Source organism: Geotrypetes seraphini, chromosome 4 (genome assembly GCF_902459505.1).
Source record: "Geotrypetes seraphini chromosome 4, aGeoSer1.1, whole genome shotgun sequence".
Lineage (NCBI taxonomy): Eukaryota > Metazoa > Chordata > Amphibia > Gymnophiona > Dermophiidae > Geotrypetes > Geotrypetes seraphini.
In genome coordinates this window covers 138,586,725-138,601,270 of record NC_047087.1, presented here as the reverse complement: position 1 = coordinate 138,601,270, position 14,546 = coordinate 138,586,725, and the positions used below count along the sequence as shown (strand labels likewise).

Genomic DNA, 14,546 nt, shown 5'->3' with positions numbered 1-14,546 from the left:
AAGAAAACCAGAGCCTTGGACCAACAAGATTTGAAATATAACCAGACAACAAAAGGTAGAAAAATTAATTTTATTTTCTGTTTTGTGATTACAATATGTCAGATTTGAAATGTGTATCCTGCCAGAGCTGGTGTTGGACTGCAAACGTGAGCTAAGATTTAACAGAGAGAGGAAAAGTCCTTTTTGTTTCTTTATTTTATTTACACCACAGCGCCAGTGTGGTTAGGAGAAGCCAAAGGGGGTGAAAAAGCTATAAAACCCACCAGGATTTTTGAAAAAAATCACCCAACTGGGCAGGAAAATCGAATTGAAAAACCAATTCAATAGGCTGAATCGAATCAAAATTTTTTTCCTGAATCTGGCAGCATTAGTTTGCGCTACTGTCTTAGACTTTAGGACCTGTGATTGGGGAGAGATGGCATCCTCAGTACTTTATAATGCAAGTGAAACAAGGATTTGGTCAGACTTTTGAAGGGTCTGCAGAAAAAATATATTGTATAGGCCGGGGATATGAGACAGCAGGAAATGGGAACTTTTCTTCCTTCTATTTTTGTGAATGGAAAGTCTGAGGATGTCAGAGAGTTCAGTTAAAATATGTGCTTTATAAGAAAATATAATAATGTGTTTTATAAAGTTTATAGCATAGCTGGCCTACCCAGTAAGGTGTTCCTAGTGGTGGTGGTGGCAGCGTGTCAATGTGTTGAGAGGAAGAGGTGGTCTGGGAAATTCTGCTGAGCAAACTCCGGGCCCATTTCCACCCCCCAGTTAATCCACTCCACTCAACTGGTTCACACACTGAGTGGGTCTTTGGGTGTTGTTTTGGGATCTCTTCCAGTGGTTTATCAGTATCTCCTTCTGGTCCAAGGAAGGAAATTTTGTTATCCTTAGCATTGACCTACAGAATATGTTTGTAACAGTGCTGCTTGTGTGGCATTAGGCTATGTAGTGATCGAAAGAAAAAAACAGACCTTTGCATATTTTTGCACTATATGGTGGGTGTATGAGGAGATTCACATTTCCTGCACAGCTAAGTCCTTGTGAAGTTACCTTGTTCTTTCTGTATTTGACATCTAGCAGGGTCTCTGTTTGGAAGGAAAGATCTAAGTTTAAAAATGAAGTGGCCAGAAATTATGGTAAAAGCAGATAGCGTAGCTGATTTTAAGAAAGGTTTGGACAAATTCCTGGAGGAAAAGTCCATAGTCTGTTATTAAGACATGGGGGAAGTGTCTGATTGCCCTGGATCGGTAGCATGGAATGTTGCTACTCTTTGGGTTTTGACCAGGTATTAGTGTCCTGGATTGGCTACCATGAGAATGGGCTACTGGTCATGATGAACCATTGGTCTGACCCAGTTAGGCTATTCTTATATTATGTTCTCATCTGTAGGGGCCTTTGTTTTCACTTCTTATTTTAATGTATTTTTTTTCTGGGAACTTATCTGTGTTTTTTATAATGGGAACAAAAATGGAAGAGAATTAATGTGTGTGGGATGAGGGGGTAACTAATTTCTTCAGCTAAATAATTCAATCCACCTCAAACAGACATAGGAGAACTCACGCACCATTCACACACCCTCCAACCAAAAACGTCAAAAGAAAAAAACTGTTCGACAACCTCCTAGCCATTCGAGCTGCAACACTCGACCCCCAACTCTACAACCTATTGACCTTGACCACAGACTACAAAACCTTCAAAAAGAAATAAAAACCCTTCTATTCAAAAAACACATAAAACTGAACTAACACAATCAGAACTGTCCCAAGCATCACCTGCAACTACTCCATATGTACTTCTGATGTCATGACAATTCAGCCATAATTTATTTATGTTTGGAATATAAGAAAATTTTCACTGCCTGTTTCTATTCTGACCATTTATTCCGTTTCATGGTCATTACAAAAAATATTTTTTTACATGGGGGGGTGTCAAAAAATGATGGGCCCGTGTGCCACATACCCTAGGTACGCCACTGGATCCCACAGTTCTGTGATTATTTAAGTATGCTGCTTTGCCGGATCTTATTTCTGAATCTTTGCATGAGTTGGATTTAGCCTTATGTGTGCACAGTCTTCAGTGTTTCCTTGACATCCTGATATTAACCTCTTGATCTCAGAGCAGTGGGACTCTCCAGAAGGAACTCTTAGGGTTGCGAGAGCCTATGGCACAGGAATGTCAGTAGCTTTTTAGTCAGCCTAAAGTGGATTCCCTGGTTGCACAGGTCACTAAGCACACCTCCCTTCCTAGCGAAGGTGGATATATTTCTCAGGAAGCTCTTTGAGGTAGTGACTTTGGTAGTCAAAGCAGCCTTGGTGGCATCCTTTGTCACATGCACTTGTCTGTCCAGACTGCACTTTGGAGAGCAAGGTTGATGAACCTCCTCCTCAACTTCTTTTATGTGATGTGGATTATGTAGCTGATGCCCTGTATGACATTATTCGTGTTATGGAGAAGGCATCAGCTTACTCTGTTTCTGCATGCAGAATACTCTGGATCAGACAATGGGCTGGAAACTCTACCTCTAAAACTACTCTAACCAGGCTTCCTTTTAAGGAGCAACTGTTTGGCAAAGGCTTAAATGATCTCATGAATTCTGTGGTGGATTAATGCCCCAAGTACCTGCCTGATATCAGACCCAGAGCCTCTAGCGGCTCTGGGCGCTCTAATTTTTGTCACTATTCCAGTGCCAAATCGCAAATGTTCTCACAGGGCTACAGGCAGAGGTTTTCAAGTCCCCGGTACAACAAGACCTCCATTTCCTCAGCTATTCCACCTTCCAAGAAGTCGCAATGATGACAGGCTACAGGAGGACCCTCTGCATATTGGAGGCAGGCTCTCAGAGTTTCTGTAGGCCTGGAGTCAGATTTTGTCTGACCACTGGGTTCTAGACATCATTCAGAAGTTATCTGGCCGCAGATGGATTGGTTTGTGGACTCTCCTGCAGGTGAATGTAGCGCTCAAAGTTCTGTGTTTTTGCTTGGAGATGGTTTACTCTGTCATAGCAGCAGTGACCTTGGGAGAGTTCCTAGACTCTCTGGAACTGATAGAGGCCTACTGGTATATTCTTATTTTCCTAGAGCACAGGAAGTTTCTCAGATTTTATGGTCTGGAAAATTGTTATCAGTTTTCAGCTCTACCCTTTGAGCTGGCGACAGCTCCTTGTACCTTCACCAAAATGAAACTTGGAAACATAGAACCATGATGGCAGATAAAGGCTAAATGGCCCATCTAGTCTGTCCATCCGCAGTAACCATGATCTGTTTCTCTCTCTGAGAGTTCCCAAGTGCCTGTCCCAGGCCCTTTTGAATTCAGACACAGTCTCTGTTTCCACCACCTCTTCTGGGAGACTGTTCCATGCATTTACCACCCTTTCTGTAAAAAAGTATTTCCTTAGATTACTCCGGAGCCTGTCACCTCTTAACTTCATCCTATGCCTTCTCATTGCAGAGTTTCCTTTCAAATGAAAGAGACTCGACTCATACGCATTTACATTACATAGGTATTTAAACGTCTCTATCATATCTCCCCTCTCCTGCCAGTCCTCCAAAGTATACAGATTGAGAAATTTAAGTCTGTCCCTATACACCTTATGATGAAGACCACATACCATTTTAGTAGCCTTCCTCTGGACCGACTCCATCCTTTTTATATCTTTTTGAAGGTGCAGCCTCCAGAATTGTACACAATATTCTAAATGAGGTCTCACCAAAGTCTTATACAGGGGCATCAATACCTCCTTTTTTCTACTGGCCATATCTCTCCCTATGCAACTTAGCATCATTCTAGCTTTCGCCGTCACCTTTTCAACCTGTTTAGCCACCTTAAGAACATAAAATACCAAACATACTAACATAAATAGTAGAAAAATGCTTTATAAGCATGAGTAGAAGGACCTCAGAGACCTTAATTCAGGCAGCGTAACTGCTAGTAAATTTGCAGGTCAGTGACTCGATCATTTGGAGTTTGGACTAATGATCGAGCCACTGGACTAAAAATTTACTACAGTCACTCCACCTGAATTAAGGTCTCTGAGGTCCTTCTCATGCTTATAAAGCATTTTTCTGCTATTTATATTGGTGTGTTTGGCATTTGTTGCTCATTTTGAACACCAATTTTTGTTTTTTGTGTGACTGTTTCTACCTTAAGATCATCATATACAATCACACTCAAGTCCCGCTCTTGTGTCATGCACATAACTTTTTCACCCCCTAAACTATACCATTCCCTCAGGTTTTTGCAGCCCAAATGCATGGCCTTGCATTTCTTAGCATTAAATTATAGCTGCCAAATTTCAGACCATTCTTCAAGCTTCACCAGTTCTTTCTTCATGTTATTCACACCATCCTGGGTGTCTTCTCTATTGCAGATTTTGGTATCATCCACAAAGAGGCAAATCATACCCGATAACCCTTCAGCAATATTGTTTATAAACATGTTAAAAAGAGCAGGCCCAAGAACAGAACCTTCAGGCACAGCACTGGTAACATCCCTTTCCTCAGAGCAATCTCCATTGATCACTACCCTCTGTCATCTTCCACTCAACCAGTTCTTGACCCAGGCCATCACTTTGGAACCCATCCCGAGGGCACTCAGTTTATTTATTAGACGTCTGTTTGGAACACTGTCAAATGCTTTGCTAAAATCTAAATACACTACATGTAGCGCACATCCTCTATCCAATTCTCTGGTCACCCAGTCAAAGAAATTGATCAGATTTGTCTGACAAGACCTACCTTTAGTGAATCCATGTTGCCTCCGATCCTGTAATCCACAGGATTCCATAAACTTCACCATTCTCTGTTTTAAAAGTATTTCCATTAATTTGCTTACCATAGAAGTCAGACTTACTGGCCTGTAGTTCCCTACTTCTTCCTTACTTCCACTTTTGTGGAGAGAGACCACATCCACCCTTCTCCAGTCCTCTGGTACCACCACTCCTGACTCTAGAGACATGTTGAAAAGGTTAGTCAGCAGAGCTGCCAGAACTTCCCTAAGTTCCTTTAGCACCCTAGGATGTATACCATCTGGCCCCATCGCTTTGTCTACCTTTATTTTAGCTAGCTCCTCCCGAACACAACCCTCTGAAAATCAATCAGGTCTATTACTCCTCCATCTCTATTCACGTTTGTCTTCTGCGGTCCCACTCCCAGCGCTTAAGCCATGAACACAGAACAGAAATATTTGTTAAGCAATTCGGCCTTTTCTTTATCAGCTTCTACATATTCCTCCCCTTCACCTTTGAGTCTCACAATGCCACTTTTACACTTCTTCCTATCACTAATATATCTAAAAAAATGTCTTGTCTCCCCATTTTACCGTGTCAGCTCAGAGTTTGATGTCTGCCCTATGCCCTGGATCAAGGACCTTGGGGGAGCGCTCTCTCCACACTGGATTTGTGCAAGGGGTACTGGCAAATACCGTTAGCTCAGGCATTGAGAGTCAAGACTGCTATCTGGACACTGCAGGGTCTGTACCAAATTAAACGCATACCTTTCAGTTTACATGGGGCTGCTGAAACTTGCCAGTGCACAATGGATGTTTTGGAAAGGCATGCCTATATGCACCAGCATACATGAATGATATTGTCATTTTCTCAACTACATGGAACACCCAGGTGAATGCAATACGGTTGGAGTTGATGGCCTTGCACCAGGTAGGCCTAACAGTAAACCCCAAGAAGTGTTCATTTGGGCAGTCTCAAGTGAAATACCTCAGCTATAAAGTGGGAGGAGGAAGAATTAAACCTCTCCTAGACAAGGTTAGAAGCATCAAGGAGTTTCCCCAACCCTAGACAAAAAAGAAGTTATGGAGTACTATAGTCGTTTTATACCACATTCCTCGAGACAAGCGACACCCCTAACAGAAATGCTCAAGAAGAGCCATCAGAATCAGTTAATGTGGACCTCAGAAGGAGAAAAAGCCTTGGAAGAATTAAGAGTGTTTATGTAAGGACCTAATATTGAAGGGCGTGGATTTCAGAGAACCATTTATATTGCAGACTGATGCATCACAGGAAGGTTGGGTGTCATTTTGTCTCAGTTACATGAGGGGGAAGAATATTCCACAATGTACTTGAGCCGAAAATTGCTACCATGAGCGGGCCTACTCCACAGTTGAGAAGGAATGCCTGGCCATAAAATGGGCAATAAAGGCTCTAAAATATTACACCAAGGGTGGGCATTTTACCTTAGTTACGGACCATGTACCCTTAACCTAGTTAGCCCAAATGAAAAACAACAATCCACATCTTACTCACTGGAGGTTACAAACGAGTTTCATCTCTCCGTCCATCTCTTTGTGCTGGCAGGCCCTGCCTGCAAGGGCAGGCCAACTTCCAAGGCCACAATCTCCACATGGATCTGTTCGGCTATCTCCTCTGCTTACTTAGCGGCCAGTAAGAAGCACCCCCCATTTGGTGCAGGCTTACTTTACCTGAGACATTTCTTTCTCTTGGGCTGGTTACAGTGATGGGCACATGTGTAAAATAAACGATAAAACAAAACAAAAACATAACAGCAGCAGAGCTACCCAATATCTCCTGTTGCCAACCAACACCCCCCTCAAATCCTCTTGGCAACAGGAAAGATACCCAATCTCTCCTGCCCAACTGATACCCCACACACACACAATTTTGAAGATGCAGGCCTGCTGGCCAGGGGGAATAGGCATCCCTCTAGCCAGCCATCTGAAAATAAGGCAAGGGGAGGCATCAGAAGCATGGAGAGGGGTTTGCGTGGTGGCGGGAGAGCATGGGTAACTCTCCCACTGCCAAGGGGAGTTGGGGGTGTCAGGCAGGAGAAATTTGGCATCTCTCTCACTGCCTAGGGGGTGTCAGTTGGGCAGGAGAGATTAGGCATCTCTCTCGCTGAAGGGGGTAGTTGGGAGGTGGGAGCGGGAGACATTGTGGGAGTGGGGGTGTCAGGCGGGAGAATTTTGCATCTCTCCCACTGCCTAGGGCACCTCTCTCGCTGAGGGGGAAGTGGGAGTGGGACAATTGTGCATTTCTCCCACTGCCAGGGAGAGGTGTCAGTTGGTGGCAGGAGAGACAGCATTTCTCTCCCTGCCAATGGTGTGTAGGTTGGTGGCAGGAGAGACAGCATCTCTCCCACTGCTGAAGGGGGCTTTAATGCACAGTGAAAACTCACACCACAAGATGCACTTTTAACAGAGCTGTCACTATACTGGCACCCCTGGACCAGTCACTGATTTTTGTCACCAAAAGCCAATGCCGATGCCGCTCTTGGAGAATGGCTCGGCGATTTTTAAGAATCTACCGGAGTGCTCATTTCAATGTTGAATAGCCCATTTGCATGGCAGTGCCAGAGACTGCTAGAAAGCTCGCTAAAGATTGAGATAAGCCATTTTGATAATCCGCTGCTAAAATGCATGCAGGCTAAACCGTCAGAAACCAGTTTAGTGACAGCGTTAGTTTTGAGAGTCTGGCCCTTAGCTTGGGAGATCCCTAGTTCAAGCATCCCCTTCTGACAGTGCAGGCTTTGTCTCCTTATAGCACTGTTTTTTGTTGTTTAGGTTGCTAATGTTTCATGACATGTTTCCATTGATTCAATTGTTGCTGTTTATTCTAAACTTCTGTTATGAGCAGACTAGATTTATTTGTCGGTGTCCATGTACCCTCTCTCTTGATTTGTCCTCTACAGATGTTTCTGGCTGCTTTGTCTCCAACTGAATTAATGGGGGGCAGTCCTGAGGTAAGAGAGGAGAGGCTCAAGATTCTATGTTGTTAGGCTTTCTGGGAGTATGGGAAAATAACCCACTAGTCCAAGAATAGAGTGTGGATTTACAAGAAAGAAGATTAGCAAAGGTAAAAACCTAATCTTTTGTTAGCCTCAAAACTTGCTAGGTGTGATTCTATAAAAATTAGACACATAGAGGGGCATAATCAAAGCATTCGTCTAAGTTTGATTTGGTCGTATAGCGCTAGATGCCCAAAGTTGGCAGCGGGAAAATGCCCATTCTTGAAAAATATGTCTAGATTAATTTTTTCCCCAAAATCGTCTAATTTGGATGTCCAGGCTATTGTTCGTCCAGACTGCCAGTACATCTGTCTTTGTTCTCCTGCCATATCTGGCTGGCCAGTCCATTACAAGATTGGCCCCTCCCATGCCTAAATGATCTTGTTCTGGGCGTTTGGGTCTTGGCCGGCCCCCATCCTGCCCATACCACTCCTCCAGACCAGATTTACCCATTTTAACTCTGGGCACACAGCAGGATTCAGAGGCCTAAAAAGTCCCGCAACATGTTCAGAAAATTGGTTTGATTATTGGCACTTGGACAACCTAACTTGGTCGTCCAAGTGCCAACTTGGGTGGGTTTTTAGACATGTTTAAGTTTTGATTAAGAGCCCCATAGTGCAAAACACATAATTACAAGTGGGCATGGTTAGGGGCAGATCATGGGCATGTTTTTGAGTTAGGCACCATTATGCACCTAATTTAGGCACAAATATGTAGCCAAGAAAACTCTGTCATAAATACAGTGAACCTAAAAGTTTTGTCGCCAAGTGACAGCTAATGCCACTTAGGCAATGCTAAGCGTGATTCTAAATAGTGCACCTAACTTTTGTAGAATTGCACTTGTCGACCCTGATTTATAAGACGACCTATATAAAATCAGAGCCAAAGAGTATGACTATGAGGCTAGTATATACATAAATACACAGAATGTCTTAATAATGTTTTGCATTAATGTACATTGTGCTGTTTTGTATTAAATTAATAATATATGACTGGCTATTTAATTGAATCAAGTTGCTGTTAATAATTAAACTGTGCTGTTTATCTACAGATGTAAGTGGCAAAGAAAAGAAATAGAAGAATTAGTAAAGTCAATGTTCCAGCAGTTCTCAGGAATGATTCCGTTGATATGACTCTCTCTATAATCAAAACCCTGGAATCCTGTATATAAATAAATTGCTACCATATGTTGTATATATGAATTCACAAAATAAATATAGAGCATGCATATGCTGTCTGTGAATTGTTTCTTAGTATTTAAATGAAAAATCAGTTTTCTAAATAAGATTTTAAGAAGTACATTAAGGGGTAGATTCAAGAAAGAGTGCCAAAAGATAGGCACAAAAAAAGAGTTCTAAGCAACTATTTCATAACAATAAAGTTGGGTGCTTAAATTTTTTTTAAATTATTTTTTATTTGTTATCCTCTTGTATTTTCCCTTAATGTCTTCTCTTTACTTTTAAGAATTGTATTTCATTCCTCCTCACCTAATGTTATGAATATGTTAAATTGAGTGTAATTTTGTCCTTTTTTAAGAATTTTTATTTATTGTATTGTCACCTAACAAATGTAAATTTTAAAATGTACATCGCTTAGAAGTTTGATTAAGCGATTAATCAAGAAACCTAATAAACTTGAAACTTGAAACAAACCATTATAGAATACTAACGTAAGTCAATATTTGAGCATCTAATTTTAGTCACAAGCACTTATACCATATGAAAGGCTGGTGTAAATGCTCATGACAAATACTGTCAATTGGATGCATAATTGACAGTATTCTATAAACCTAACCCTTCCTTACCCATCCCATGTAAAAATACCCCCTTTCTAGAACTTAGGTGTTAAGTTTATAGAATAGTGCCTGAGTGAAGTTATATGTATAAATGTAAATTGGTGCCAATTAACAACCCTACAAGGTCATTAATGACAATTAAAGCCAATTAGGTCTGGATTCTGTAAACGGTGACTATATCAGCTGGCGCCTTCAAAAATAACGCTGGCTGCATGCCATTCACAAGTAGGCGCTATCAACAGAATTGTGGCTACTGAAAAACTTAGGTGCCAATAATGTAGGCCAGGGTTTTAAAGGCCTAAATTACCGGCACCTAAATTTGTCAAAGAATTGCACCTAGTGGTGCCTAAGGTCATCTCCACCCCTAACCAAATCTACTTTGACTTTAGGCACTGCTAGGCAACATGCTTAGATGTGGAGAGGGACAGATTCTTCAAACTTTCGAAAAATAAAAGAACAAGAGGGCATTCGGAAAAGTTGAAAGGGGACAGATTCAAAACGAATGTTAGGAAGTTCTTCTTTACCCAACGTGTGGTGGACACCTGGAATGCGCTTCCAGAGGGCGTGATAGGGCAGAGTGATTGGGGTTCAAGAAAGGATTGGACAATTTCCTACTGGAAAAGGGGATAGAAGGGTATAGATAGAGGATTATTATACAGGTCCTGGACCTGATGGGCCACCGCGTGAGCGGACTGCTGGGCACGATGGACCTCAGGTCTGACCCAGCGGAGGCATTGCTTATGTTCTTATGTTATGTTATGTGATTCTGGTGCCTACCTTTTTTTTACCAACTTTTTAATTGTTTTCTAATGGCGTGGTCAATTGTCATGCTGATTAAAACCAATTAAAGCAATTAAGTTAGGCAGCGGTAGGGAGCCTACCACTGCTTAGTTTAAGGCACCATTTATAGCAGTGGTCTCAAACGCGCGGCCCAGGGGTCACATGCAGCCCACCAAGTACTATTTTGAGGCCCTCGGTATGTTTATCATAATCACAAAAGTAAAATGAAATACTTTGTTGATCATATGTCTTTTTAGCTATAAATGACAATATTATTATTAAGACTTAGCCAAAAGGAAAGATTTATAAATTATAAAGAGTTTTACCTCATGCAAAATTGTCATTTCTTTAATAAGACGTTAACTATTTTTTCTGCGGCCCTCCAAGTACCTACAAATCCAAAATGTGACCCCGCAAAGGGTTTGAGTTTGAAACTGCTGATTTATAGAATCCAGACCTAAGCATCCACTTAAACAATTATAATTTGCATGCTAACTCTTTATTTCAGGTCGAGCATTGGCTACCAGTTACATTTCACATTAACATTTAAGATATTGACTGCTTCACAAGATTCTTCATATTGGTTCCCCTTTGTTCCTGTCTATTTTTCATCCCTTATTCCTATGAGTATCTTGTCATGAAAGATTTGGTTAAAGTGATGATACAAAAATCTGATATATCGCCACAAGATTCAGTGAAATGCACTGCAGAGTGTGGTGCCTTTTGCTGGTCCAACACTGCAGGGAGTGTTACCTTTTGCCAGCCTGACACTGCAGAGTGTGGCACCTTTGGCCAGCCTGACACGGCTCCTCCTTGGGATGCGCGATGTGTTTCCTGCCTGGTCGGCTGGGTTCTGTCATTGGTTGTAGACGCAATCTCCATTTCTGAGAGTGAAGCAATCTAAGGAAATACTTTTTTACAGAAAGGGTAGATGTGTGGAATGGTCTGGTAGAGGTGGTGGAGACAAAGATTTTGTCTGAGTTTAATAAGGTGTGAGACAGACACATGAAATCTCTTGGGGAGAGATGGAGATAGTGGATGCTGTGGATGGACAGGCTGGATGGGCCATTTAGCCTTTATCTGCCATCCTGTTTCTATGTTTCTTCTGTAATACAGAGTTGGCGGTATGCCTCCAGTTGCAGACCTCAGGACTCCCTCAGCATGTTCACTACTTGCATGAACTGAGTATGTGTGAGAAGTCCCGGTGTTTGCAGTAGGAGGCAACAGTGCAGACTTCTGTATTACAGAAGCAACATAAGGAAGAGGGGATAGACTCAGGCACTGCATTTCGTTGCCAGGGGGGACTTTGATATCCCTGCTAGCTGTATAAGAGGGTGCTGCTGGTTTGGAGGGGATACAAGCCCAAATTAGGGGGGCCCAAATCTCCAAGACCTCTCCCTTGAAACCACTACTGCTGTGTCCACAGGATAATACAATTTTACATTGTGACAAATATAGCTCTCCTCCTAGCTTTGTCACAAGATTGAATAGGAAGAACAGTAAACCCCCTAGGCAGGAGAGCTGACCAGGTTGGCAATGCTGAGTGTGGTAGCGCTGAACCCCCCTTGCACCAATAATGATGAGCCAACTGCCAGGTAGAGCTCAGACCAGCTATAGTTCACTCTGCCAAGCCTGTTTTTAGCTCACCTAAAACCTCAGGAGCAAGGAGACTACATTTCCCAGAAAGGCAGAGAACCAGCAGGAAGCTGACACATGAACAGTCACAGCTGCAAAGGGAGCTTTCTCCCTTCCCCCTCTTCAGAGCAGGAAAGGGTGGCTTGGAGCAAGTTAAAACGAGGCAGCTCAGAACCAGAGAGGAGGAGGAGCAAAGAGGCTGAGAATGGGAGCCTCAGGGGCAGCAGGGCTTGTCTCCCCAGCTGAATGCTGACGAGCTGGGAAAGGATTGTGAGATGGACATTTCAAAGGTGCCTGATCTCACAATTGAAAGGCAACTAGAAAGCTGGGAACCCATGGACATTGGTGTGCCAATTATCACTGGTGGGAGATTGGAAGCCATGGACACAAGCTGAAAGTTTGGAAGTGTTTGACTATTTTTGATTCTTACCTGTTTCCTGGAAGTTTTGAGACTAAGTTTGTTTTTTGTGTTCATAATTGTTTAAGCTTCCCAGAGCTAGGCTCTGAAAAATTTATGCAAATAGTATGGTGCTTGAACTGCCTAACAATTACAAACTACCCTGTTTTCCCTCCTCTCCACACAGCTGGAGACTAATTAGCTGGAGATAAGCTATTGCAGGGAACGTCAGCCACGGAGGAGCTTTGTTTGTGTGAGTTCCCTAGCTGCAGGCAGTCTGTGTAAGAGCTTCAAGTTTAGCCATTTCCTTTTTGGTTTTTTTGAAAAGTTTTATTTCTCATGCAGCAAGTATCTTGTGTGCTTCTCTCTGCTGCTCCTTCACAGGAAGAGAGCATTGGCTAAAACTATCTTAACCATTTAAGGCTGGTGAAGAGGACTGAGTTAGAAAGACTAAAGTCCAGCCACAATTCTGGTATGTGTTTTTTTCTGTTTTGAAATAAGAACCAGGCTATTGTTTGTGAAGCCAGTGTGGCCAGGTTGGCCCAGCGTTTTATGTTTTGGTTCCTGAACAAATGTATTGAAAAGTACTGCATCTTGCTGATAACACCAGAGCAGCCTGACCTAAGATCAGGAATAAAAGTACATCTTTATTTTGGACATTTCTGTGTGTGTGTGGTTACAGCTTCTGTCTCTGTGCAGACAGAGAATGTTACCCAGGCAGAGGGAAGTGGTTTTATGTACAATCTGTCTGCAATTTGAATCCCTCATTAAGGAAGTAAAGGAACTGAGAGAGAAGGTGGAAAGACTAAGAAACATCTGTGAGAATGATAGGTATATTGAAGAAATGGTTCATGAAGTGTCAAAGATTTCCAGCATTGAGGAAGAAGAAGCTGTGCTGAGGGAATACAGCTGAACTCAGATTAGGGGACCCTGCAGGTTTGATACTTTCACTCCACCTGCCCTTGAACTGAAGAACCAGTATACAGCCCTGGAAGTAGAGGACATGACAGCACCCCAGGGAGAGGAAAGCCAAATATTGAAATCCCCAAAGTTGCTGAATTCAAGACCATTAGGAGGCGTAAGGTAGTGGTGATTGGCGATTCCCTTTTGAAGGGTACAGAAGCGTCCATCTGCAGACCAGACATAATGTCCTGTGAGGTATGCTGTCTGCCTGGTGCCAAAATCCAAGATGTTACAGAGAGATTTTCCAAGACTCATCAAGCCTGATGACTATTATCCAATGCTGCTCATCCATGTTGGCACTAATTATACTGCCAGGTACCCCTACAAATGCATCAAAAGTAACTTTGTGGCTCTGGGAGAGAAGGTGAAGAAGTCAAGTGCGCAGGTGGTATTCTCATCCATCCTCCCTGTCAAGGGTAACGGCCAGGTCAGAGAAACATGCATCCTGGAGATGAATGCATGGCTATGTAGATGGTGTTGTTGAGAGCGTTTTGGCTTCCTGGACCATGGGATGATTTTCCAAGGGCTGCTGAGCAGGGATGGTATACATCTATCAAAGAAGGGAAGAATAGAGTATGAAGTTTTTAAAAAAAATAAGGTTATAAGGAGCACCAAGTCACAAAATTAAAAAAGCAGATGAAATGACGATACCATATGCTGGAAAGTGATTCATACAGCAGTTTCAAACTATAGTTGCTGGTGGAGGCATATCTGACATCTGCAAGAAAATCTTTTTGACAAGACATATTTTCACTGCTATAGTGTTTGCACATTCAAAGATCATATTAAAACCACACAATTGGAGGATCTGCAGGGCAAGGAAGAGGCACTGTGGATCAATTTGGAAAGAGGGAATGGTAAATATATTTACATTGGTGTGATATACAGGCCTTCTTTAGACGGAAGAAGTGGACAGAGATTTAATAGTAGACATTCAGAATATAGGATAGGTGATTTTAACATGCCAGATGTTGATTAGGGTATCCCTATTTTGGGGTCGTCTAGAAGTAGGGAGATCCTGGATTCTCTACATGGAGAACTGTTCCAGCAGTTAGTAATGCAACCCACGCGGGATGGGGGTCATACTGGACTTAGGGCTTACAAATGGAGAAAATATTTCTGATGTTACAGGGGGTGATCAACTGGCATCCACCGATTAACGTCATTTACAAAGCAAAGAAATATGATCATGTAACACCCCTCTTAAAAGATGCTCATTGGCTTC

General features: G+C 42.4%; 1 protein-coding gene across 2 annotated transcripts in view; it reads left to right on the top strand.

Moving 5' to 3' along the window:
- LRRC36 (leucine rich repeat containing 36) overlaps window positions 1-14,546 on the top strand; it is a 668,251-nt gene that overhangs the window by 642,135 nt on the left and 11,570 nt on the right. The window contains exon 15 of one of the 2 annotated variants that reach the window (XM_033941088.1): window positions 8,803-9,228. The exons of the other annotated variant lie outside the window; for it this stretch is intronic. Coding sequence (XP_033796979.1) covers window positions 8,803-8,828 — 26 coding nt within the window. The 3' untranslated portion in view covers window positions 8,829-9,228. Of the gene's footprint in view, window positions 1-8,802; window positions 9,229-14,546 lie in introns of those variants that run through there. 2 annotated transcript variants of the gene reach the window in all.